General features: G+C 45.0%; 1 protein-coding gene across 1 annotated transcript; it reads right to left on the bottom strand.

Moving 5' to 3' along the window:
* FIGLA (folliculogenesis specific bHLH transcription factor) lies at nucleotides 1–25052 on the bottom strand. The gene is made up of 5 exons (XM_073621980.1): nucleotides 24918–25052; nucleotides 20750–20974; nucleotides 5373–5525; nucleotides 4393–4584; nucleotides 1–21 (listed from the first exon to the last, which is right to left on the bottom strand). Exons 1-5 carry the CDS (start codon nucleotides 25050–25052, stop codon nucleotides 1–3), a joined length of 726 nt encoding a protein of 241 aa, XP_073478081.1.
* Between the last annotated feature and the right edge of the window lie 2713 nt (nucleotides 25053–27765).

Here is a 27765-nt window from a genome sequence, read left to right as displayed (position 1 = left end):
TTAATGGCCACTCTGAAATGCCTGGTAAGGGAGGGGAAACAAAAAAAAAAAAAAAAAAAAAAAAAAAAGTTACTTTTCATTAATGGCTGCACGATTGGCTACATTGCACACTGATAATTTATGAACATAAAACATCCAAGTGACAGACTGTGCTGGAATAGTTTGGTGGCAACATAGAGTGTAGTGTAGTGCTACCACAGAGCCGCTTTGTAATTATGAGCCTTGACGCCAAGAACACCCTCAGTCCCTCTGAAACACTTGGTTATATAAAAAAAAAGTTACTGCAAGAACTTGTAAAGAACACAAGTATAGATACCTTTAACTTGGCTGTGAATTAGCATCAGGAAATAGACACAAGACTGTGTAGTGGTAAATTAACTCAATGCATTGGTACAGGTTAGAATAAATGGTGGTTTGAGCATAAGTTAACACACAGAAGGTAGGTTCAGACATAGTCTGGGAGATGGTATAATTACTATGCCCAGGTAACTTTAATAGAGTTCTGTACCACTAGATCGGTAATAACTAATGAAATTGGCAAAGTAAGCAATAAACAGTGCATATAAGCATTAACTAAAAATCTGACTAATACTACAACAACAAGTCTAGAGTGCACTCTAGGAGAATGGCTAGGATATGGTGCAATGTCATGAGAGATAAATTTTAGCATAATAGGTGAAGGTCTCTACATTGCAGCTGTAAAAGGGACAGTCTTTAGTACAAACTCTTCAGCCAAACAGTTTTGGGGCCCAGTTGTAGTTGGTGCACATGAGAATAGTCCCAATCAAGCCTGCAGGCAACAATAAGGCTCCTAGAAGGCTGTATAGTCAGTTCTTAAAGGGCTCAGTCTCTCTAGCAGGAGATATACTAAATCCCCACAGCACAGCTGCCAACCAGGGCCATCTTTAACACAGGGCAAAAGGGGCAGCTGCCCTGGGCCCAGTCATTGTTGTGGGGCCCAAAGAAGCTGCCCCTAGAGCCTGTGCTGCCCATACTCACCAACTGTCAGGACTTTTAGTAAATTCCCAAAAATCAGAGCAGCGGTCAGGGATTACTGCCCACTCTCCGCAAGGACTGCAATCTCCGCCCCCTGTACCTCCCCCTACCTCGCTCCCCCAGATGTTTTGCAGGCACTCTGGAACCAAAGGAACATCTGTGAGGCGGATCCTCCTGGCTATAGATGTTTGAGTGGGCGGGATAGACTAGAACCTGTCCTATGAGATCACACCCGCCGGGATGTGGGTGGTACAATAGCGAACTGAGCAGTGGGAGCCGAGTCTCTGGCTAGTGTGTCGGGACGGAGGTAAACTAATCTAGCAGCATGTCTTGGATTAGCTTGCAGGCACCTCTATGCTAAATCTGCTTATCCACTGCAGCTTAGCATAGAAGTGCTGCCTGTTAGCTGACAAATGGGGAGATGGGTTTTGTTCATGTAGCACTGGGAGAAATTGGGCTCATTAATGATTACCACTGCCTCAGGTTTTTACTGCCCCTGGTGTATGCCCTCCTGACCCCCCTGCCGTGTACCCTCCCAGCCCCTGTACTGTGCCCTCCCAGCTCTTCTCTCCCCTCCTGACCCCCCTGCCGTGTGCTTTCCCAGCCCCTGTACTGTGCCCTCCTGCCCCCATATTGTGCCCTTTTGACCCCTGCATTGTGCCATCCCACCCCTTCCATACTCCTCCCAGCTGACTCCCCTGTCGTGTGCTCTCCCATTCCCTGTACTCTTTTCTCCTGTCCCCCCTGGTGTATGCCCTCCCAGCCCCCATATTGTGCCCTCCCGTCCCCCGTATTGTGCCCTCTTGACCCCTGTACTGTGCATTCTCACCCTCTGTACTTTTTTTCTCCTGATGTGTGCCCTCCCAGCCCTGTATTGTGCCTAACTGACCCCCATACTGTGCCCTTCTGACCCCTGTACTATACCTTGTCACCCCCATACTCTTCCCTCCAGACCCCCCTGGTCTTTGCCCTCCCACCCCCCATATTGTGCCCTCCTGACCCCTGTACTGTGCCCTCCCAGCCCCTGTACTCTTTCCGCCTGACCCCCCTGGTATGTGCTCTCCCAACCCAAGTATTGTGCCCCCCCCCTCCATGGAAAGGTTTCTGGTGTGTAAATTTGGTACCTATTTTGTGTGTCTACTGACATGTTTTTGGTGCATAAGTATGCTATTTATTGTTTATCTGCAGGCATATGTTGTAAATACAGTAAATGGATGATAAAAAGATAAAGATGAATTAAAAGCCGTAACTTTCAGCCACCAATCAGTGAGCGGTAATGATGTGCTTTAATCTATAGAAACCAATCAGTGAGCAGTAATAATGTTCAGTAACCTCTAGCAACCAAATCAGTGAGCGGTAAGGATGTGCAATAACCTCCAGCAACCAGTGAGCCTGGACCAGTTTTTGGGATGTAAGGGTGGGGAGTAAAATTGCTTGAGGGCAGCCCCAAGAAAATGTTTGCCCAGGGTCCAATCAATAATAAAGACGGCCCTGCTGCCAACAGTCACAGATTTCCTGTGACATTCTCAGGAAACTGACCGATTTCCCGTGGACACTTGGTCCAGGCCAGAATCCAAAAATATTAACCATTTCCCAGGCAGCAGCCAGCCTAGACTCTGCATTGCAAAACCCGGCTGCAGCGCCATGGGTAACAGGTTAGAAAGACTAATTCTTCAGATCCTTCCCCTGCCTCCTACTCTCCAAAGAATTAGCACGTGGGGAGGATTTCTTGCCTCACTAATTGTCTGGGACTCAGAAAAAGGGGGCGTGGCCAGCCACAGAGAGGTGAAGAAGAATATGGCAGCCTGAGCTCAACTGCAGCATATGTACATCCAAGCAGAGGTGTCTGTACCCTGCAGTTTGGACTCTTTGCAGTTAAAAGTCTGTAAAACCATGATTGGTTGGCTTTGTCCTTCCTGCATCATGTCTGCGGTCTCTGGCCATGCCTTGCCTCATGTCATGACTAACCACACCCCCTTTAAGCCACACCCAATATTTATCATTTAAACCACACCCATTGCACTCCGCATTTTTCACACTCCTTATACATGTTACGCTTACCAATGCATGCCCCCAAAGTAGTACTCCACCTACAGACAAAAAAGTAGGCCTATAAATTTTTGCAGAATGTTGGCAACTATGCCACAGCAGCAGCTCATCAGTCACAGTAATATTGCAGCTCACCATCCAGTCCAATCCACACAGATTAGTCCACTCTCTGCTCTGCACCCAGGTGACTCAATGTCTGCACCCCAAACTCAGAGCTCAGGATCCCGCTCAGGCTGCTGACATGCAGCAGTTGTGGTGCACACTGGACAGCGATGTGCACCCACCGGTCTCCCTGACAGCAAGAGGAAGCCAGTGTTTCTCTCACTGTTCATACTTGGCAAGGTACCTGGCAACAAGAGCTATGAAAATAGTAAAAAGTTTAACTCTAGATTTCAGTTTTCCCTGATTAATGCACAAGTTTTCACCAAGGTCATGGTTTCATCAATTTTCTCCTTTGTCCTCGTCTTCTTTTGCCTGCAAAGTAACCCCCAGTTTTAATTGGCAGTCTGATGTGGGTTTAAATAAATTGTAGACAAATTTCCACAATTTTCCACAATTAGAAAAAGAGGTGCAAGCTCTGACCAAGCAAAACACCTTCTCCCGTTTTTGAATAAGTGAGGGATTATGTAGTGCTAATGCTGCCAAGTACGGTTGTCACCCTAGGACAGGAAGTGAGTTAATAGCAAGATTACCATGTTAAAATAATGAGTACAGAAAGGTTCATAAAGATTTGCTAGAAATTCCAACTTTTTGCTTGGGCTGGCAACACTACCAGCTTTGTCACAACTGCCTGTTAGACTACAGACCACCACTTATGTCAGCCTCTGTTCTACTCCATAAACATACCCACACAGTGTGGATGCATGGTTGGGTGCACAGTGTGAGTAAACAGCAAATCACCTTTATCCCTCTCACCAGTCCCCTGCTCCAGATCAGGACCCAGCTTCCTTTATAAAAGAAGAAACCATCCTGCCCCCACACTGAATTGTACTGAGTGGGGGAAAGATTTGCATACGAAATCAGCCACCATCAGATTTGCATATAAAAATGAGCTGCTGTGGCAGCCACAAGCAGCTGGCTACAAATCCCATTATTGTACCCCTTAATTTATTTTATGTGTTTGTGTAATGACCATTTGGTATCTGAAGAATAGAGCCGAGGGTAGGCATTTGTCAAGGCCAAACTAACCCTAGAGAGTATTAAAAGGGCCAATGTACTCTGTCGAGCACTGTGTAATATATTGGTGCTTTTAGATATACAATATGCCTGGCTGTTGCACCCGAGAGAAGAAATGTATTGAAAAAAGAAAAAGCTGAAAGGGAACATTATTCTTAGTTTAATACATACCACTCTGCCATTTTTGTTAATCTGCAAGAAACCCAGGTATCCAGGGAACATGCCCGCTGCCCTCCACAAGCCCATTGGGTCTTCAGTTTTAACCATAAATGGCATTCCGGTAGGGCCCATAAAGTCACATCTCATAGGAATTGGGCCTAGGTATCTTTCAGGGGTTTCTAGGTCAGGAACGTCTTCTATTTTCTAAAGGTGAAAACATTAAGTTAGACAGGTAACACAAAAACCACAAAACCACAAAACACAGCACTGGTTCTGGTGACCTGGGGGTCCCCAAGGAATTCCGTTAATTTGTAGGGATTTCCTCTCACTTCCTGTTTAGCAATGGAACAGGAAGTGAAAGGAAATCTCCCCAATGGGGCACAAATGGCGAATAAAAATTTTGACAGCCTAACAAAGCAAAGCTGTTTGATTTATTAGGCTCACCAATGGCATGCAATGCCAAGCAGCTGCTATTCACTAGGACCCCCAGGTCCTTTTCCATTCTAGATTCTCCCAGAGTTTCACCCCCTAGTAAGTAGATTGGGTGGCAAAAATATGAATGAAAATGCATTATTTTATGTTTCTACATTAAACCCAATTGGCCATGTAGTTGCCCACCCCATTAAATTTGTTCAGATCTTTTTGCAAGGTTTCCATATCCTGCAGAGAAGTTATTGCTCTGCTTAGCGCCATCCGCAAATACAGATTGAGCCATTTACCCCATCCTCCAGGTCGTTTATGAACAAATTAAACAGGATTGGTCCCTGGACAGAACCCTGTGGGACCCTACTAGCCACCCCTGACCATTCTGAGTATTCCCCATTTATCACCACCCTCTGAACTCGCCCTTGTAGCCAGTTTTCAATCCATGCACACTCTATGGTCCATGCCAACGGACCTTACTTTGTACAGTAAATGTTTATGGGGAACTGTGTCAAATGCTTTTGCAAAATCCAGATACAGATTAGCCATATACAAAATTACAACTTTACCTCAAAACCTCCAGTTTCCACCAGGATATCATGAAGAAGTCTTATGTATTCTGTGGCCGCTTTCAGTGTATCCACTTTGCTCGGTTTTCGATCTTTGGGGATGAGCGGCACAATGGTCTTCAACTTGGAAAAACCACTATTAATATTTCTGATCTGGTAATAAAAGGTTTATTAAAAAGGTTAAGACGACTGGACCAGAACTCCAGGCAAACAGCTATATACAGTACACAACTGAATACACATATGTATACAGATTTGCCTACCAGAGATTTGTTTTTTGTTCAGCCAGTCTTGGGATGTACACAAACGCACAACACTAGACTTTAAATCGTGGCAGGATACTTTTCCTGTGCAACACAGGGCAAGGTTACTTATCACACAACTCTTTTCTTCCACAAGATGGCAACGTCAGCTATACCTCGTTTAGCTAGTGACTGGCTTTACACAGGAGCATTCTGGGAGACGTAGTTTAGAGGAGGAGACGAGCTTCAGCCATCCCAAAAAGAAAAGCCTAAAGAGCAGGGCAGTTGGTGAGTGCACCAACCGTAGATGGAATGGAGAAGGAGTACTGTACTATACTGGGCCCTGTGCTGAATTTGCTGGATGTTGCTGTACCTAAGAGAAAGCAGGCCTCACTTAGGGCTGGACCAGAGGACCTAAAATCACCATCGGCTCCTGTGGGGGTGGCACTACACCCGATTTAGCCTATTTTAGGTTATTATTAAATATGACAGGAGCCAAATTATCCTAACAGCAGGTCTTTGGAGTGTGGGGGAAACAGCCATGCAAGTAGTGTCCTGGTTGGATTTGAACCGAGGACCAAATGCTGCAAGACAGGGGGGCTAATCAAGCCACTGTGCTTCCCATGCAGTTTGTGTCATTTTACTAGTGTAGCCCCCTCTAGTGTGTGCTACTAGAGTGAGAGTAGGAAAAACATACTGACTCATGTCTAGCCTGCGAGTCTGTAATTGGGTCAGGGTTACTAGAGGTCAGGCAGCTCTCTGGTGCATCTAGAATGTTCTCCAGGGAGGGGTTAGTGGGCAGAAGGAGGAGCTACTCTGCATATTTATGGGCCCTTAGCCAATCCCCAGGAGTGGGCTTGGCAGGGGACCAAGGAGCCCTTAAATAGCAATGAGCCATGCCAGTCGGAAAGTCGGGTGGAAGATGGAGGAGAAGCAGTGCTGAGGAGAGTCTGTTGGTAGCCCTTAAGGGACCCCTGCTCAGGAGGCTGGCCTGGAAGGATCCTAACCAGAGAAGCAGCAGGAGCAAGGAGTGAGTAGATAAGCATGGTGCAGGGACAGACAAGGGGAGAGCCTGCCAGCTGTAGCAGTGCTCTCTTGAAGACTGCATGTGCCAAGTCTTCATCCAATCTTGCTCTGGGGAGACTGTGTGTGTGTGTGTGTGTGTGTGTGTGTGTGTGTGTGTGTGTGTGTGTGTGTGTGTGTGTGTCTGTCAGGAAGACTGAAGAGTAAGCAGACCGGTGGGCTAGCATTTCTGCAAGTAGAACAGGTATTAGTGTCTTACGGGGAAAGCAGAAAGTTGTGCAAGATGCTGTTCACTCCACATGTGCTACTTTGCCAAGGAAATGCGAGTTCCCAGCCTGTAATGGGCTGTTACTGAACTAAGGGACTGTTCATTCCTCCAACAGAAGCTGTACAAGGGAACCAAGTCTGTGCAGGTGGAATAAGAGGAATCTGTAAATAGGGAGGAAATTACCCCTGGTTTTGATTGGTTAAACATTTTTAAGTTGGGCATCTCATAATCCCTTGCCCCATCCAAGTTATCATTCCCTAATAAAACAAGCCAAAGGACCGATTTGTGTCTGGATGCAAGAAGGAAATGCTGCGTGACTGGCTGTGCAGCAGTGGGGAACCCTGACATCAGTAACGCCTACGGGGGTAGTGCTACACTAGTGTAGCACTAACCCCAAAGGAGCCGCTTTTGTTTGTTCAGTCTGTTGCTCTGCCTCTCAACCCCAAAGCCCCTCTGGCACACCTAGCAATGTGATTAATGGAATACCACAGACACAGTTTAAACTCTAATTAGGGTTGTCCCGATACCAATCCTATTTAATTTGTTCATAAACGACCTGGAGGATGGGATAAACAGTTCCATCTCTGTATTTGCAGACGATACTAAGCTAAGCAGGGCAATAACTTCTCCGCAGGATGTGGAAATCTTGCAAAAAGACCTGAACAAATTAATGGGGTGGGCGACTACATGGCAAATGAGGTTCAATGTAGAAAAATGTAAAATAATGTATTTGGGTGTCAAAAATATGAATGCAATCTATACACTGGGGGGAGAACCTCTGGGGGAATCTAGGATGGAAAAGGACTTGGGGGTCCTAGTGGATGATAGGCTCAGCAATGGCATGCAATGCCAAGCTGCTGCTAATAAAGCAAACAGAATATTGGCATGCATTAAAAGGGGGATCAACTGCAGAGATAAAACGATAATTCTCCCGCTCTACAAGGCTCTGGTCCGGCCGCACCTAGAGTATGCGGTCCAGTTCTGGCACCAGTCCTCAGGAGGGACGTACTGGAAATGGAGCGAGTACAAAGAAGGGCAACAAAGCTAATAAAGGGTCTGGAGGATCTTAGTTATGAGGAAAGGTTGCGAGCACTGAACTTATTCTCTCTGGAGAAGAGACGCTTGAGAGGGGATATGATTTCAAATTTACAAATACTGTACTGGTGACCCCACAATAGGGATAAAACTTTTTCGCAGAAGAGAGTTTAACAAGACTCGTGGCCACTCATTACAATTAGAAGAAAAGAGGTTTAACCTTAAACTACGTAGAGGGTTCTTTACTGTAAGAGCGGCAAGGATGTGGAATTCCCTTCCACAGGCGGTGGTCTCAGCGGGGAGCATTGATAGCTTCAAGAAACTATTAGATAATCACCTGAATGACCGCAATATACACGGATATGTAATGTAATACGGACACATAATCACACACATAGGTTGGACTTGATGGACTTGTGTCTTTTTTCAACCTCACCTACTATGTAACTATGTAATACTAGTATCGGTACCGATACCGAGCATTTGCCCAAGTACTTGTACTCGGGCAAATGCTCCCGATGCTTCCCCCGATACCTGGAAGTCAGCTGTGATCGTCGCGTGGGGGAGTTACAAGATTCTCCCCCAGCGGCTTTCAGCTGCTTTAGTGACATACAGCGGTGATCGCTCACCGCTGACTGTCACTGCATCCTCCTCCATGCCCCCTCCATTCCGCTGTCCCCCTCCGCTGTCACCTCCGTTCCTCTCCTTTTCTGTTCCCCTTCGCTGTCCCCTCCATTCTGCTGTGCCTCTCCGCTGTCCCCTCCTTTCCCCTCTCCTTCTCTGTCCCCCTCCATTCTCCCCCTCCTTCCTTTGTGTATGGATAGAGTCAGCTGACTCTGTCCATTCACATAACTGAAACATTGTAATCTCCTGTGATTACGATGTGTCAGTTTATGAATGGAGAGGAGCCGCTGTCTTCTCTCCATTCATTTTCAGTGCAGCTGAGGCTGCAGAGAAGGGACTGGGGAATCTCTATCCTCTGTCTCTTTCTCAAGGGGGAGATATCAGAGGTCTGTTAAGACCCCTGATATCTCACCAAAGCCCCCCAACAGGGCTGATTAAAAAAGAAAAACACATATTGCAATAAAGAATAAAAAAAAAAGTTATTGTAAAAAATAAAAAAATTGTAAATTAAAAAAAACACACACACACACACACACACAGTTCACCCCACCCCCCCAAAAAAAAAAAAAAAAAAAAAGCACTGTTAAAAAAAAAAAAAAAAAAAAAGTATCGGTACTTGTACTCGGTCCTAAAAAAAGTGGTATCGGGACAACCCTAACTCTAATATACTTGGTGAAGAGAAAAGGTTTAAAAACGATACTAGTCAGCCAAGTCCTCTATAAGTAGCCAAGACTTGGTTGAACCAATTTCTATTAAAGCAATAATTGGCTATTAACACTAGAGTTTACAGTGTTAAACAGTAATAAACAAATCTTTAAGCAAGCTAATGATAAATTGTAGATATTACTAAAGGGAAATCCCATGCCAGCCTATAACACTTCAAGGTCTATTGGGAATAATACACTATAGGTATAGTAGCATATGCCCTTTAAGAATGACAATAATAATGTTCTAAAAGCAAGGCCATGCTATATTTTCTTCACCGGCACGTTGGAGCTCTAGGGACAAGAGTCCCTCAATGTAACAGTGATGAGAAGCGATGTAAAATAGCTGGTGCTGCGATATAGCACTCCTCTATGAGATCTGGATAACAGGTGTCTGTGCAGTGTTCAAGTGTGGTGTTCTATGGAAGGCAATAGGATACCTGGGCAAAGCCCCCTCACCAATCCTTTACGCATTCAGCAGTCCTCCAAAGAGCGGTCAAATGATTCTCCTGGCTGCATATGTGGTGCAATGGCTTTCGGTCTGCAGACCCAGCCAATTCTGTGACAGTCGGTGCTGCTGCAGAGCGTCCTTCTGGAAGCAGACAGCATTCTGACCCTCTGGGCTGGAGCAGCAGGCTGTGTGCCCCTTGGTAGGCTGCAATCCCCTCACACAGCAACAGGATGGTGTTCTCACAAGGGGATTCATGAAACAAGAGAGCTTAGGCCTGGTCTGCAGATCACTTTATAGTCTCTCCCATCATTCTCTCTTCCTGCTGTGCAGGCTGGGATTTGCAGTTCTGTCCCTTTAAAAAAAGTCAGTCAGTGAGCAGCTTTGTGTTGGGACTTTATACCAGACTCATTTTCAGCTGCTGCTTGTTAAAACCCCATTCATTGGTTCCTGTACTTGCTTCTTTAATTGTCTTCCTCCTGCCAATAGGAACACAGGGGAGGAACAGAATAATATGCATGTATGTAAAGCCCATTCAGGAATTCACGGGCAGCTCTCTCCCGCTTTCAGGCTGGAAAGCCTGTGTACATCAGGGGCGGATCCAGAGTCTAGTCTCGGGAGGGGCACTGCCAGAAAATGTTTTTTTGTGGGCAATTTAGTGGGGTAATGGCTGGTGTTGGCGCTTTCATCATCACGGCACCATGGTTGTTATGGTGTCAGGATGATTGAAGCGCATTTCTAGAGGTCGACCAATATGGGTTTTTCTCTGGCCGATGCCAAAGCCGATATTTAGAAATCGCGGTGGCCGATGGCCGATAGCCGATATATGATGCCGATTTCTTTTTTTTTTTCCCTTCATCGCATAAAATCTAACAGTTAGACCCCTTTCACACTGGGGCGTTTTTCAGGCGCTTTTGGGCTAAAAATAGCTCCTGTAAAACGGCTCCCCTGCAGTCTATGTGAAAGCTCGAGTGCTTTCACACTGAGGCGATGCGCTGGCAGGATGTTAAAAAAAAAGTCCTGCAAGCGGCATCTTTGGAGCGCCTCCACCACTCCTGCCCATTGAAATGAATGCGCACCGCTGCCGAAACGCCTGCAAAGCGTTTCGGCAGCAGCGCTTCAGGGGCGCATTTAACCCCTTCTTCGGCCGCTAGCTGGGTTATAAGCGCCCCGCTAGCAGCCGAATAGTGCCGGTAAAGCGCCGCTAAAACTAACAGCGTTTTACCGTCAACGCATGCCCGCTCCAGTGTGAAAGCAGCCTTAAGTAATAAGTGATACAGAAAATTTTTTATATTTAAACATTTATTAAACAAAACAAACCTCCAATCAGTTCACTTGTATGTATAATTTAGATAAAAAAAAAAAAAAAAAAAAAAAAAAAAAATAATAATATAACTATCTTAAATATTAAATACACAAAAACAGGAAATCAAAACTTTTGGACGAAAAAAAAAAAATGGGCTAACTTTACTGCTTTTTTTTTTTTTTTTTTTTTTTTATTTCATTAGTGTATTTTTTCAAAAAAAATTGCGTTTGAGACCACTGCGCAAATACCGTGTGACATAAAATATTGCAACAACCGCTATTTTATTCCCTAGGGTCTCTGCTAGAAAAAATATATAATGTTTGGGGGTTCTAAGTGATTTTCTAGCAGAAAATACAGGATTTTTACTTGTAAGCAACAAGTGTCAGAAAAGATTTAGTCTTTAAATGGTTAAACTGAGAGCTTCTCCACGGAGTTCAGTCTATTGATAAAAGAACCTGAAAGAGATACAAATGTATCTTCTTATCAGACTTGGCAGGCTGCCCAGAGGAGGAGAGAAGAAAACTTGCATTGACTTCTATTACAGAAGTCATTTGCAAGTCCTGCTGAAGGTATAATTGGCTTTATCAGCACAATCGGCTGATGCCGATTAAGTAAAAAAAGCCAAATATCGGCTGAGTCGACCTCTAATTATTTCTATTATTACATTTAACATAAAATGAAATGGTTCAACTCACCATAATGCAGAATCAGTGGGAGCCCCGAGTGTGTCACTTTTTACGTCGACCTGCCTTCAGATGCAGCTTATCACTTGCCACGTTCCTGCCACAAGCTGCGGATTGTCACTTGCCTGCTGCCAGATGCTGATTGTCACTTGCCACGTCACCTGCCACATATTGCTGATTGTCACTTGCCACATGTTGTTGATTGTCACTTGCACATGGGGTACATCAGTGCACATCAGGGCACATGGGGTACATCAGGCACATTCAGGGCACATGGGATAAATTCAGGGCTCATAGGGTACAATAAGGGCACAGAGTTTACTTGTTTTCTTCATATGCAGAATAGCGCAGGCAGCCTCTGTAGTAAGTTCTCATGTCACGCTGCTGCTGCTCCCCCCCAGCGGCCCCTCCTCTCTTCTTGTCCATCCCAGATCTCTGGACTGGCCAGTTTCTCCGCTCACCTGCGGACCGGACCATCCCCTCTCGATATCTGTCCTGCTGCTCCTGAACGCCCGCAGACTCACCTATCAACCCCCCCCCCTCACTCATCCGCTGACCTGCCGCTCAGGCTCTCTCACCTGCCGACCCCCGCTGACTGGCCCGCCTGCTCGTTAACCCACACACTCGTCCTCCGGCTCCCACCCGCTCACTCATTCACTGACTGGCCTGCCAATCATGAATATCTCGGAGGGGGCAATGGATCCGCCCCTGGTGTACATGCAGTCAATTCACAATAAATGGGAGGAAGGGGGAAGAAGCTCCTCATAGTTGTAGACATTTGGTACACACTCCCCCCCACCAAAGAACATTTGGTCCCCCAAAAGGAGGTAACGAGTCTGTTACATGCTTTACAGTTACACACAGAGAAAGTAGGTTAATTCACACAAGAAATCAAACAGTTTTCATTTGTAAGAGGAGCTCAAACAGCTCATATCTTGACAGACCAACTTCCCATGAATTGTCAGTGGAAGGGAGGTTGTTCTGTCTACAAGCCACAGACACTGGGGTGACCCGCATAGATGTGCCAGGGAGCGAGTTGAGGTTGTCAATCAAATATGCGGTAGAAGAACCAGGCTCCTCAAGAGTCCTTTTTGAAGTGAGAAAAAGCTTCCTTAGAGCTTTCACTCAGGAGTGAAATAAGGTCAGTCTCTTAGGTGGGTGAATAGCTCTTCTATCTCTCGCATGTTTGGGCTCTGGAGTTACAGGCACTGGTCTCCGATTCCTCCACAGCTTTTTCTCCTTCCTGCATATCAGCCGCAGCTTCTTCAAAAAGGAAAGAATTCTCGGGGGCTGCTGCTGACAGGGAAGATTTAGGAGTCTTCCTGATCTTCCAGAGGCTTATTCTGAGGCACAAATTCAGGAGCATCTGACTTGAGAATGCCAGTGTCTGTCACCTTGGAAGGAGGAGGGGGTAGCAGACTCTGGCATTTGAGATGGCCACAGCCAGTCTATCCCCATCTCTTCATCTTCGCTGTCCTTATAGTCTACAGCAGGGGTCTCAAACTGGCGGCCCTCCAGCTGTTGCGGAACTACAACTCCCATCATGCCTCTGCCTTTGGGAGTCATGCTTGTAACTGTCAGCCTTGCAACGCCTCATGGGGCTTGTAGTTTTGCAACAGCTGGAGGGCCATCAGTTTGAGGCCCCTGGTCTACAGCAAGGGGTACAGATGGAAATCTAGTCACTGGTCAGGATCTCCGAGAGGCCGTGGGTGTGGACTGAATCTGGCTGTGGTGGCAAACAAACTGCTTCTGACAGAGGCAATGGATGGTTGCGGTGCCAAGTCTTCAGCGGGCCTGTGCTCCCCTCTGGCCGGATTTGATACAATTTACTTAGGGCTGCGATCAGCCAACTTGTGCTTTCCAGGGACACCCAGATTCCTCAGCAGCACACTGTCACCTGGTTGCAAGTCCTGCACCCATACCCCAAAGGTCAAAGTTTCTTTTGTTCTTCTGTCCTCTGGTATCCAAAGCAGCTTGGAGGAGGTGTTCCAACTTTTCCGTAGGGGATCCACATATCCCCTGTGGGTGGTTGGTGATGTATGGTCTAAGGACGTGACAAAGGCCAAGTCTACTGGCAGCCAGACCTCCCGTTTTGAACATCAGACGATAGGGGGAAGTATCCTGTGGCATCATTTGCAGTGCCATTATAGGCATGTACAATAGCGGCTATATACTTGCTCCAGTGCTGCTTTTGTTTTGAAGTCAGAGTCCCAAGCATATCTAGGAGGGTTCAGTTTAACCTCTCTGGCGGAGGATCCCCTTGAAAATGGTACAGGGAGGTCCTGGACTTCATGCCCAACAGGTCTAAGTCTCTTGAGGCGGCTCTCAAAAATCTCTCCCTTGATCAGATTGGATTCATTGGGGCAGGCCATAGTGCACAAGTCTCCACCAAGATTTTGGCCACCGTGGATGCTTGTTGGTCTCTCATGGGAAATGCCTGGGCATACCAAGTAAAGTGGTCAGTCACTACCAGGATATTCCCTTGTCCTTTCAGGTCAGGCTCCAAGCACAGAAAGTCAATGCACACCAGCTACATGGACCCTTGGCTCTGAAGATGGCCCATTGGGGTAGCTCGGCGAGTCAGACTCTCGACTTAAGCCCGCATGCAGGGCCAGTAGAACCTGTCCCTCACCAGGTGAAAAGTCCTCTCAGGCCCTAGGTGGCCATGGTTTTAGTGTAGGGCAGTTATTCCTGCCAGAAAAATAGACAGCATTAACTGCTATCTCTCCCCTTCGGTAGACCACCCCTTGATGCAGCTGCAATCGATCCCACTCTCGGTGTAGCAGGCGAGTTTCCCTTGGGGAGTCAGTAAGGAGCATGTCAGGGCATTGACTCTCCAAGGCCTTCAATTCCAAACCACAAAAGGGTCTTCCAACTGGTCTCATTGCAAGTCTTTCTTAGAAAGCTTTGGCAGACCTTCATCCCCAACCTGGGTGACATTACAATAACTTCTGGGTACACTGGCAGCTGATACTCCAATGTCTGGCCCTGGATCCACCTCAGGCTTGGCATTCTGCTCCTCGACTTAAGGCTTGTACTCCTTCAGGTGTCAGCTGGGCCCATTCTTCTGGAGCAATGGGGCCTTCTTGAAAGAGCATCCGCACCTTTGTTCCCAACCCCTGGTCCATACTTCAAGCTGAACGTAAACCCCAGATAGGGCAGCCAACCATCTATGAACCATGGCGTCCAACTTGGCGATAGTGAGGATGTAGGTGAGGGGATTGTTGTCAGTCTTGATCACAAAATCCGCTCCATACAGGTAATCCCTCAGCTTATCCACCACTGCCCACTTCAGGGCCAGGAACTCAAGTTTGTGTGTGGGATAGTTCTTCTCGGCGGATGCCAAGCTCTGACTCACATAGGCAACAGGCCATAAGTGCCCATCATGCTCTTGATACAACATGATGGGCACTTACGGTCTGTTGGTGGTATAATATCTCGACTGCTGTCAACGTGTAGTTTATGTGACTTGGTTGGATCTGCATAGGCCAGGACTGGAGTGGTTGTTAGGCTCCATTTCAGCTGCCTAAAGGCCTCTTCACATTGGGCAGGCCACTGTTCATGAATGGACTCCAGGTTTTCTGGGCCTACCAGCTGGTCTGACAGGCTTAGCTGGATCTGGGTCTTAGTCTTCCTCTTCGCTTTTCAGTAGCTAATTGAGTGGGCGAGCTATTTTAACAAATCCTTCTACGAATCTTCTGTAATAGGAACATAATCCCAGAAATGACCTGAGCTCGGTCAAATTAGTGGGCCTTGGCCAGGAGGTGATGGCTTCCAGCTTCTGGGGGTCAGTGGCCACTCCGTCGGCAGACAATGTGATCAAGGTAGTTGACCGAGGGTTGTTAAACTGGCACTTCTCCAGAGACAGCTTCAACCCTTCGTCATGGAATCTCTTGAGGACCTTCTCCAGACGCTCTTCGTGCTCCTCCAAGGTCTTCCCGAAGACAATGATGTTGTCTAAATAAACCAACACTTCTATCAGGTTCATGTCACCCACAGTCTTCTCCATTAGCTGGGGCACCAGACAGGCCTTCGATCAAACTCAAAGAACCCCACTGGGGTAATGAATGCGCTCTTCTCCCGATCTTCAGCCTTGGGTTTAATATCTGATAGTTGATACACAACCTCGGCGACCCATTCTTTTGCATCACCGAACCGTGGAAGCATTCGGACTTCGGGACTCTCGGATGATACTTGTGCTCTTCAATTGTGCCAGTTGCTCATGCAGGTCTTCAAAGTTTCCTAAAGGAATCCATCTGACTCTCTCTAAACGGCTTATCCTCTTGGAGACAGATCTGATGTTTGGCACTTCTTGCACATCTCTTGGAAAACACAGCCTGCCATCTAAGCAGCTGGGTCTTGACCCTCTCTTTCTCCACTCAGGAGAAACGGGAGTATTCCTTGGATAAAACTCTGACAGATTCCATCCTTCGCTCCTTCCACCAGATCAGACGGTGAGACTGGGGTGGCTGGATTCACTTGCCCCAGCAACATTCTGGCATCTTTACTGTGGAGGCCGTTATGTTGTGGACACTGACCAAAATCTTCCCATGGCTTCTTTGTAATGCCTTGGTTGAAACCACCTCTGGTATTATTTCCACTCCTGTATCAGCCTCCTGGTTGTCCGCTTCAAGGACAATGAAAGGGCCTGGTTGCTTCCAGTTAAACTTGATAGTTGCTTGTAGACAAACCACTTCACCGGGCTGTAGTACCTTCTCTTGCTTGTCCAGGTGCCATATCTTCCCCACCCCTTCAGCAGGGGCCTTCTGCTCTTGTACTAGGCTTGTCTCAACATAGGGTGTACTTTAGTGGTTGAGGTATTTTAGTGGTTGAGGTATTAAGTTCCAGCACAAGATGGGTCAACAGTCCTCAAACAAGGTCAGTGTTGGTCCTTATGATCATGGAATTATTGCCAGCCCCTGGTGGGCGAGGACAGACTACTGAAAGTGTGTCAAACATCTGTCTTTCCTGCCACGGGAGGGTCGAAGGTTAGCTTGACTGGTAGATAGCTGTCATAAGGGAATTTCTGAGTTCCAATGCCCCATATCGCTAACTCTTCTAACTTCTGCAAGGGTAGGTGCTTAAGATGCCCATCGCAGAAATCTCTGTAGAGAAGGGTTACTTGAGCTCCAGTATCTAGGAGGGCTTTAGTGTAGATTCCCTCTACTGGAGACCACAAGAGAAGGTCCCACTAGCTTACCAGGGAACTTTTAGGTATTGATCCCCCGAGTCAAAGGGAGTGAAGCACTGGGTTGCTCTGAGGCAACAACGGAAGCCCTCTAAAGGTTTTGACTTTTTTCTCTGCATTGTTTGCTTTGGAGCTAGCTACTGTAGATGGGCACCTGAGGGGGAGAGGTTCTGCCCAATAAATACCCCCTTCCCAGAATGCACAACGGCCAGGAACCTCCTACTGGTCTGTTCTGGAAAAAGAATAATTACATAACACAACCTTGTTGAAATTCCCATACTGGCCTGTGGTACCAGTGACACCTACTGGCAGCAGTGAGACATGCACAACTGTTAAAACTTTTTTTTTTTTGTGTTAACAGAGAAGGATGCTGCTCCTTTAAAGCATGTTATATGACAGTCCTTATCCTGTGTCATTTGGCCCCCTGTAACACCTAAAAAACCTGGCTGATCCTGCCAGTTTCTCCCCACCCCTCTGTAAGCTGACCACGGTGTATCATGGCTGCTGAGCCCTGACACCATGGTCAGTTTACAGTTGTGTCTTGCCCCTCCTGCTGCTCTCATTACACTAACCTGTATACACCATCAGCACTGCCTCCTATTGCAGTGTCCCCCTCTAAATGATTTATAAATGCTGTAAATACCCAATTTTAAGAGCAGAGATTGTGATCACATGACCAGCCAGCCCTCTCCTTCTCCCCTCCAGGCTGACATCAGCAGGGGAATCTCAGCCCCACCTTCTGCATCTCTGAAAAGGAGAAAGCTGGCCAGTCATGTGATCACAATCTCAGCAGTGAAATGGAGGTATTTGCAGCATTATTTTTATAAAAATCACACTATATATATCTATCTATATCTATAATCTCAATAGGAGGCAGTGCTGATTGTGTATACAGGTTAGAGTGGCTTAACAACCACTTTAGGTTTAGAGCAGAACCAAATAAACTATACAATCTGAGTTGTTTACAGCTCAGCCAAAAATGAAAATCTACACTATAGCCCCAATTTTAGGAACAGGGGGCTATACAAGCACAGAAATGTTATCCCACCGCTGTCTTGCTACTCTCACAGTATAAAAGGTGGTGAAGCCAGGCTGTTATTCACATCTCACACATTGAAGACAAGCCTGCCCTTCTGATTACAGTTGTGCCTCTGTATAGGTCAGGGTAGTGGTTAGTGATGGAGGAGGGATATACTACTTTTGTAACATTTGCATATTGTTAACAGCACTTTAACCACTTCTGGACCTTCCTTTGAAGAGGAATATTGTTATGACAGCAGCTAGCTGCCATAACCCCGGTATCCTCTTCTTCAGCGGGCGGTCCAGTTTCTGATAGTAGTGGTCTCTGCGGCAGATTGGTCGCAAGATCACTTTAAAACAGGGCCCCCCTCCCGCTGCTCTCCGCAGCCGTCTGGTATGGAGACGAGTGAGGGGAAGATGGCCCCCACCCATCTTATACAATTGCAGTGCGTATGGAGAAGGGGAAAAAAAAAAAAATAAAATAAATAAAAAAATAAAATTTGTTAGTGACAGCATATGAAAACTGTATTCAAACCACACATGTGAGATATCGCCGCAATCGGTAGAGCGAGAGCAATAATTCTAGCCCTAGACCTCCTCTGTAACTCAAAACATGCAACCTGTAGAATTTTTTAAACATCGCCTATGGAGATTTTTAAAAGGTAAAAGTTTGTCACCATTCCATGAACGGGCACAATTTTGAAACATGACATGTTGGGCATCAATTTACTCGGCATAACATTATCTTTCACAATATGAAAAAGAAAAAATATTGGGCTAACTTTACTGTTTTTTTTTTTTTTTTTTTTAATAAAAAAAAAAAAAAAAAAATAAGTGTATTTTTTCCTTGTAAGACCGCTGTGCAAATACAGTGTTATTCTCTAGGGCAGTGATGGCGAACCTTGGCACCCCAGATGTCTTGGAACGACATTTCCCATGATGCTCATGCACTTTGCAGTATAGTTGCGCATCATGGGAAATGTAGTTCCAAAACATCTGGGGTGCCAAGGTTCGCCATCACTGCTCTAGGATGTTAGGAAAAAAAAAAAAAAAAAAAAAAAAAAAAAAAAAAAAAACCCACCACACACACATAAGTTTTTAACTTGTAAAAAACAAGTCTTAGAAAGAGGCTCAGTCCTTAAAAAGGGTTGTACACCCTCTGTACAACCACTTTTACCTACAGTTAAGCCTATATTAAGGCTTACCTCTAGGTGCTTGAAATATCTCCTAAACCTCCACGGTTTAGGAGATATTTACAAAAGACCTGAGCGCCGATGATTACAGCGCATGCGCACTTAGAATAGGGGTCATCCAGTGACTGGCAGCATGCGCGGGAGTGACGTCATGCCACTCCAGCCAGTCACAGAGCCGGAGTTTGCGGCCCTGGAAGGAAGAGGGGCAAAGATGGACGCTCCCGGCTAGTGGGGACAGAGACATTGCGGGCTTCGGTTTTAGGTAAGTGACACATAATGGGCTACTATACAATGCCTAGTAGCCCATTATGCTTTACTTTTGCAGGGAAATAAAGAGGAAGTAAAACCCACCAGGGTTTACTTCCTCTTTAAGTGGTTAAGGAGATACCACCACTATGATCACTTTAGGGGAAGGGAACAATTCTTCAATGGCTACCAAGAGAATGAATAAAAAAAAAAAAAAAAAAACCAAAAAAAAAAACCAAAAAAAAAAAACCAAAAAAACAAACAAAAAAAACAAAACAAACAAAAAAAACCACACCCTCACCATGCCTCTTACTAAATACCTTGGAATGTCTACTTTCCAAAAAGGGGGAATTTGTACTTTCCTGGCTTGTTAGGGTCTCAAGAAATGATAGGCCATCAGTACTTCAGGTGTGAGCAATTTTCAGAGATTGGCACCATAGCTTGTGGACTCTAACTTTCACAAAGACCAAATAATATATACCAATTTGGGTTATTCTTACCAAAGATATGTAGCAGTATAAATTTTGGCCAAAATTTATGAAGAAAAATTACTAATTTGCAAAATTTTGTAACAAACGTAGAAAAATGCAGTTTTTAGAAGAATTTTCAGTCTTTATAGCGCAAGAAATAAAAATCCCAGCGGTGATTAAATACCACCAAAAGAAAGCTCTATTTGTGTGAAAAAAAAAAAAAAAAAAGACAAAAAAGTTTCATATGGGTACAGTGTTGCATGACTGAGTAATGGTCATTCAAAACGTGAGAGCACCGAAAGCTGAAAATTGGTCCGATTAGGAAGGGGGTTTAAGTGCCCAGTGGGTAAGTGGTTAATTAAAATATTCCATCCACCGATTCTCCTCGGTACTCCCACCTGTATGACAGGGGTTAATTGAGCCGAGGGAGCTGTCATATGCACTCATCAAGAGTGCCGCCTATGCCCACAATTTCTGCCCCTCTGTTCATAGAGGCTGCACTAAAGCTTTCGTAAGTGGGAAAAAAAAAAAAAAAAAAAAATATGAATGGAGGAGGCAGATCTTTCATTCACTTGCCATTCAAAAGATTGCATTTCATTCATAGAAGCTATAGTACAGCTTCTACGAGTATAGGAAGAAGAATGAAAAGGTGGGCTTAGTAGGCACTCCCTCAGCTCTAGTAAATCCTGTAGAACCAGGTGGTTAGAGTGGTGGTGGTTGGGTGTAGGAAGGTTTAAAACATTTTTGACTAAACTAGGGAAGGAAGAAAGGAAGAAAGTCAACTAGGGAAAAACAAAAAAAATACCAAACACACCCCAACAACAAATTTAAACTTCTGGTTGGCACTTTTACAGAGCATTGTCTAGAGGGGCATTTGTGGTCACACATATACTCATTCATCCAGGGTGGTTGAAGAGGACTGCTCACCCGCTCCCTTTCCTTGGCATTGGCTGCCTGTCTCCTTTCCAGAATATCCTGAAAATTCTCTATACACAGGTAGTGTCCTGATGAGTGTCTCTTCATCTTGTTGATGGAGGACTGGTTTGGTAGGTAGTCATAGTGTTCCTTCAAAACATCTCCCAGCAGTTCAGGAGGAGGGGTAATGCACAGTGCCGGAAGGTCACTTTTCCTGGTGTTATCAATGGCTTGCTGCTTTGAATGGAATGGAATAAAATTACTTAAGTACTTTTCGACTGAATGATCCAAAACTCCACACTACACATTTTTTCTTGCATGTATGAGAAAGTTCTAAATCAGTTAATATAGTAGGTTGTATAACATTACACCATTAGGAGTGGTATGGTAGCACAAATACTCTACTTGAGTCACTGAAAGCATTTGAAGCAGCAGTTCAGGCCCAGAAGTAGCAGCACATTTAAGTGCATACCACTATGGAACCGAGCATTTAATGGCAAATTTGGTGCCACAGGTTTGTACCTTTTCATGATAATATTGGCATTAGAATTATCAGTATTGGTTTTATAGACCAGGTTTTATAAACCTGGGCAAATTGTGGCCACATCAAGCCCACAATGCCTCCAATGTCAGCAGGCCCACAGAGTATGACAGGATCCTCACTGAACTCAATAGGCAAGTTTGACAAGCAGTGCCATTTCTCAAACTCTGCACCCAAAGTTAAAAATGCCACGGTCTGGAAGCAAAGCATTACGGCATCAGCATGTTAAAAGCCCCATCCGGCTGTTATTTTACAGTTATGCGAGCGGCTGAGGAAGGGGTTGGAGTGTTGGTAAAACTTCCCCATTTTTACTGCTCTGACTGCCCAAAAAGACCATTTCATAAGTAGTTGTACCCATTATTCTTAGTGCCAGGTGTTTGTTTTCTTTAGGTTGTTTACACACTTAAACAGGTTCCTAGGTCCTAAATCATTACCGAGCAGAACCAAGTTTAGCCCTCTTTAACAGTCCCAGTTTCTCATGTGGCTCTTGAGAAAAATTGCCCATCCCTGAAGTATTAGGTAATCAGGTATGATTTCTGCCACTTCTAAAAACACATGCATCCTTAACCCCTTTTCGCCCGCTAACAGTACATACACTGCTAGCGGTATTAAAGTAATAAGGGCAGATGTAGTCAACAGAAAGCACTGCATCCCATATTTCAAATATAAATGAAGGGGCAAATTTTGCCAGGGGAGGGGTATTAGAAAATACCCCAGGGACTTTTAAGGTGCTGTTTAAGTAAACAATGTACTCAATAGTCAATAGATCTGTACAATCAATCTTTTTTAAAAAAAAAAAAAATATCTATACTTTTATTAGAACCATCATGAATTAAAAACCAATGTCTCAAACAAATGAGATATCATCATAATATCATACAAAAAGGTGGTAGATCCACAGAACAGTACATTAAAGATACAGCAACATAGAGCTACTTAATGGTTTCGTGAAAAATTGCCGCTCACGACTGTGTACAGCAGAGCAGAGATCCGGAGACAGCATAGTGCTTGGTGTAAAGCGAAGCGGGAGTTGCTGGAGTTAACATTTCATAACAAGCTGGCGATTGGTTGCCAAGAACACTTGGCAACCAATCGCTGAGGCAGCTCCCGGCCCTGCCCTCCGGCCCTGCCCTCCATCCAACACTTTGCTGACTCCCACTCTCAACTCTGCAGTGAACAAGAGCAGTAGAGGCTGGTTGAAGGCAGATCCGTGTTCACGAGCCATCTGTCGGTTCGCCAGGGTCAATCATGATTGATGGCTTTCCGACCCCCCCCAGAATATAGGAGTGGAGCAGGCTGAGTGAGCAATCTGAATATCTATGGAGGTCCCAGCCAACCACTGGGGAGGCATGCCTAAAAGGTGGCTGGAGAGAATATAAAGAGTCTGGGGTCTGAACAGTCAAGGTTCCTGTTCCAGGAGTGCCACCCAGCCTGCAGGGCTATTGCCCTTCCAGGCAACTTAGCTGACACCTGCCAAGAAACTCAACAGGGTCCCTGCGCGTTAGCCACATAAATAGATCTGACTGAGACGAAAAGGGGGAGTTTCACCCAGGGATAAGTCTGGAGAGGCCACTTTGCAAATGTCAGCCTCATGCAGGAGGAAGGCATTCAGCTACTTAAGGACTTGAGAGTACAAACATGTCAGCAGAACCTGGGTGACTGTTGCAGTTACCCCTTGGTGCATTATTGATTAGGCCTTTCCGTCTATGGTGCCACAGTGCTGTCCATGACAGATAACAGATCGCTGTTCATACTCTGTATGAACAGATGATCTGTCTGTGCTCCCCTCAGAGAACTGGAAACTGTTTACACACACACAGATCCCAGTTCTCCGTGCGCGCCAAGCGATCGCGGGAGCCAGTCGGTGATCGCGACCGCCGGGTTCTCGCATCGGCTCCGTGGGCGAGCAGGGGGTGCGTGCGTGCCTCCGGTGGCGCGCATGCACCCCCTAGTGGCCGTCTGTTACCGACGTAACATGCCGGCGATTTGCGCAGCCAAGCCATGTTGCCGCAGTATATCTGCGGTGGCTGGTCGGCAAGCGGTTAATTTGCATTTTCGGAATTAGTTTCGCTTATTCGAAATTCAAATTTTGTAAGATGGTTCGATTCTCTTTTCCATTATATTCTTTTCAAATTCTATTCGGGAATCGGTTATATTGTTTCTATTCTGATTATTCAATTTTTTTCTATTCGAAATTTGAGTTCCAGAAGATGGTTTTATTCTTTTTTTCCCCTATTTTCTATTCGAGTCATTTGTAATCTCTTCGAATTTATTCTGTTTGAATTGTGGGAAACGGTTATATTCTATTTTTTAATTTTATTTGAATTCTAAATTTGAATTTCAGAAGATGGTTATTTTCTATTCAAATTTGATAACAAAACTATTTGAAATTTTGTTTCGTTATTTCGGATGTGTTTAAATTTGTCGCTATTGTAATTCAGATACATCCAAATTTCTGAACGTATAATTTGTCCGAATTTCAATTCTAAAACGCACATGTCTACTATAAAAGTTACAAAAAAAAAAAAAAAAAAACCACACAACACACACACACACACCAAACCCCTAGACTATTCATCGAGCCAGAGCACTGAACGCTTGTGTGATTGGCTGTCATTGCACTGGTGGGAAAAAAGAAACTGGGACACAAACCAGCGGCCCTCTTGCAGGGGTAGCGCTAAACAATTAAAAGAATTTGCCTTTAAAAACAGCTTGCACTACTCCGGTTATCTTTACCCTGGTAGATATATCACAAAAATGTATGCCTTTTGATAAAATTGAGGCTTGCAAGCATCAGGAGTAAGGATGAGCTCCGGCGTGTTCGAATGCTGCACGTGCCGAGCCCGCCAGGAAGTCGGTATGGCGCAGCGCTAATCACAAGCAGCGAGACATTTCCCGATGTGTGGCTGCAGAGATGGGGAAATGTCTCACGGCCTGCGATTAGCGCTGCGCCGACTTCCTGGCGGGCTCTGCACATGCAGCATGCGAACACGCCGGAGCTCATCCCTACTCCTGATGCTTGCAAGCCTCAATTTAATCAAAAGGCATACATTTTTGTGATATATCTACCAGGGTAAAGATAACCGGAGTAGTGCAAGATGTTTTTAAATGTTACGTCTTCATAAGAGACAAAAAAAAAAAAAAAAAAAAAAAAAAACACACCCCACACTAAACTATCTTTTTTCAGCTCTTATGAAAAATCAAGCTGGCCTATTTCTGAAAGTTGTAATCGCCCATGTCAGAATTCAGTATTTCTAAATCAGCAGCAGGCCTGGATGCAGGACTTTTATTGTGTTTTCAGAGAACACCTAAACCTTCCAATCTAATAGAAGTCTGTGTCAAAGCACAGGTAACCCACATGGGGAAACAGTGTGAAAGGGGCCGAACAGGGACACGGACAGACAGATACAATCACACCTGACAGGTTTTAGTTAATTTAGTTATACTTTTCATATAACAAAGCACCTTTTTCAAGAATAAATTATATATATATATATATATATATATATATATATATATATAACCAGTTCAGTAGAAAAATGGTCCTGGAAGGGACTTAATTACACAAACATTTACACATAGTTACATAAAAGGTTTATACAGTCAGATCCCGCTACTTTTTGCCCAAGTACCCATTACCTTCTCTGCAGGGAGTTTGCACACATCTGTCTCCATGCTTTCCCTGTGGGCCGATTCCTGGGGTTCCTCAGATCCTGCCAGCACCTCAGAGGCCATGGCGAAGCGGACACTGTTGGTGGGAACAGGAGACATCATACATGAGCTCACAGAGGAGATCTCTACTACACAGAAACACACAGATATAAGCATTATAGATCTGCTATTACAGCTGAAAATAATAGAAAAATCCCTCCCAATACTTCGATTAGTTCTGCTACATGGCTGGCAACCTTCATCTGCAGCTTAGATTACCATCAGATTTGTTGAGAATCAGTATAATTGTATGCATTGGTGAGTAACATGTTTGGTTCTCTCTAATATCCGGCAGAAGGGGCTGTTTAAACCAAGTTCTGCTGTATTGACAAACCTATTCTCTTCCTGAAATCATTGCACCCCTTCTCATGATGAGGCCAGGTTTTAAGGCTGCTCCTCTCTGAACAGGTGCAGTAATCAGTGGTTCTGGTGTCCAACCTGCATGAGGGCCATTTCAAAGACTGGCTGATTTATTTAACCTCTTGTTGATTATTGCTTCATTTGGAGACGGTACACTTTTATTAGAAATTTGTATATATATATATATATATATATATATATATATAGGATTTGATATGTATTAAAGCTATACAGAGGATTTTTAGTAGCTCGGTCAAGCTGCTACAATTACCAGCGAGCAATCACTAAGTGCCCCATTTTTATGTATAGCCCCCCTTACTGCAGCTGCTTTAAATAAATAAGATTTTTTTTTTTTTTTTTCAGCATAAATTTTTCTTGAGTTTCAAAATGTATAATACAGAAAAGGATGTAATAAGCAGTGCAATCAAAAATTGGGGGCCACTCAGTGAGGCATTTGTGTATGTAGTTCAAGCATTGTGCAAAATAATGAAAACCATGTGTCATTTTTTTTATTAAGTCTGACATGTGAGAAAATTCATGTCATTTTTTTTTGGATCACTTTCAGTGTATGGTACTAATGTTGCAACAAATTCATGCCGCCATTGGTGATAAGGAAAGTGGAAGTACAGTAAATAAGACTAATAGGAGTAAATTGTTGATTATGCTGCACGTGTAAATTTTCTGTCTCATCTTTGAGACAATTCTGTGACAAAATTTGACCTTTAGCCTGGGTTCACACTGCCACAACTTCAAATCCGACATCCCTGCGTGACTTCATCTTGGCTTGCATATGACTTCTTTAACAGAAGTCAATGCAAGTCGTATTGAAGTCGCACTAAAAGTCGAAGCAGTCGGAGCAATTTGAGTCGCACCAATTAGAATGGTTCCATTGCAATTAATGGAGCACGATTTGTCATGCGACTTTGAACTCTCAAGTTGCATGACAAATTGCGGCAGTGTGAACCGGGGCTAAAGTGGAACTTTGCTCTCTCATCAACATTATGCTGCTAGCATAAGTAAATAGATGGGAAAGTAAATCATATTTACTTGTTTTAGGCTACTTTCACACTGGGGCCGACAAACGTCAGCGCTAAAGCGCAGCTCGTTTCAGCGGCACTTTAGGCCGCTAGTGGGACACCTTCAACCTCCGCTAGCGGCCAAGCAAGGGATTAAAAGCCTCTGTGTTGCAGCGCTTCCGAATCGCTTTTCGGGTGCTTTGGAAGTGCTGCTCATTCATTTCCATGGGCAGGGCATTTTGGGAGCGCTGTATTCAGCGCTCCCAAACTGCCCCAAAGATGCTGCTTGAAGACTTTTTTAGATCGTCCCGCAAGCGCACCACCCCAGTGTGAAAAGTCAAACTGAAATGAATGGGAGGCGTTTTTTAGGCGTTATTTAGAGGCTGTTTCTAGCGGTAAAACGCCTGAAAACCGCCTCTTTGTGAACGTTGGGAAAAAAAAAACTCTCCCTGAAAGGTAAAGGCATATTGTGCTAGTATGCACCTTGAAACAAAGCCCTCCAGCAGTGCACTGTCTCCACTGCAGAGTCTTCCATCTTCACCCAGTTTTCAATCCGAGTTTGCGGGCTGGGGCTGTTTAAATGGCCGAGCCACTTGCGTGCAGAGTTATGGCCGTGGCACAGAGCTCTGAAGGAATGGCACGGTTATGCCGTTGCATCAGAGCGCATGCGCTGGTGACGTCACTGGCTGCTGCTCACTAGAATATCTCAAAAACGGTGCACATTTAGGAGATATTCATTTAACCTACAGGTAGGCCTTATTATCGGCTTACCTGTATATAAAAATGTTAAGTTTAGTACCACTTTAAAGGATAAGTTCACCTTTTGTAAAAAAAATAATGTGGATTTTTTTTTTTTTTTTTACATTGCTGCCTTTGTTTAAGGCTGGGTTCACACTATTGTGAGTTGGATGCGTTTCGCCACTTCCAATTCGCATGTCAGGAGATTGTGACTGGCTCTCAATGGAGCCGGTTCACACATCTCCAGAGCGAATTGCACAGGAGTTCTGTGCGTTTTCTGGTCTATTTCAGGTCCGAATTCAGCTCAAAATTTAGACTGAAATTGAACCTGAAACGGTGAATGGGGACGCACCAGACTCCTGCTACATACAGCAGTGTGAACCCAGCCTTAAGCATTGCATCTGTGATCAGCAGATCGTGTGTGTAATGCATTGATCCTGCAGACACTCAGTAAGTACAGTACGCAGTAAGTTGTCTGCCCGTACCTCTGACATGGGCAGGAGGTTACTGAAGGGCAAGAAGAATCAATGGACTACAAGAGCGTTCACCAGCGCCCTTGCAGTTTATTGAGAACTTAAAGTCGACAGTACTTGTAGTCTAATTCATTCACAGGAAACTGTAAGTGAATGACGCTGCCCTGTGGAAACATGACCGCGCTGCTT

The sequence above is a fragment of the Aquarana catesbeiana genome, linkage group LG03 (assembly GCF_042186555.1).
Source record: "Aquarana catesbeiana isolate 2022-GZ linkage group LG03, ASM4218655v1, whole genome shotgun sequence".
NCBI classification, from domain to species: Eukaryota; Metazoa; Chordata; class Amphibia; order Anura; family Ranidae; genus Aquarana; species Aquarana catesbeiana.
Note: the sequence above shows the minus strand (reverse complement) of the source record. Positions and strands in the feature narration are given on the sequence as shown.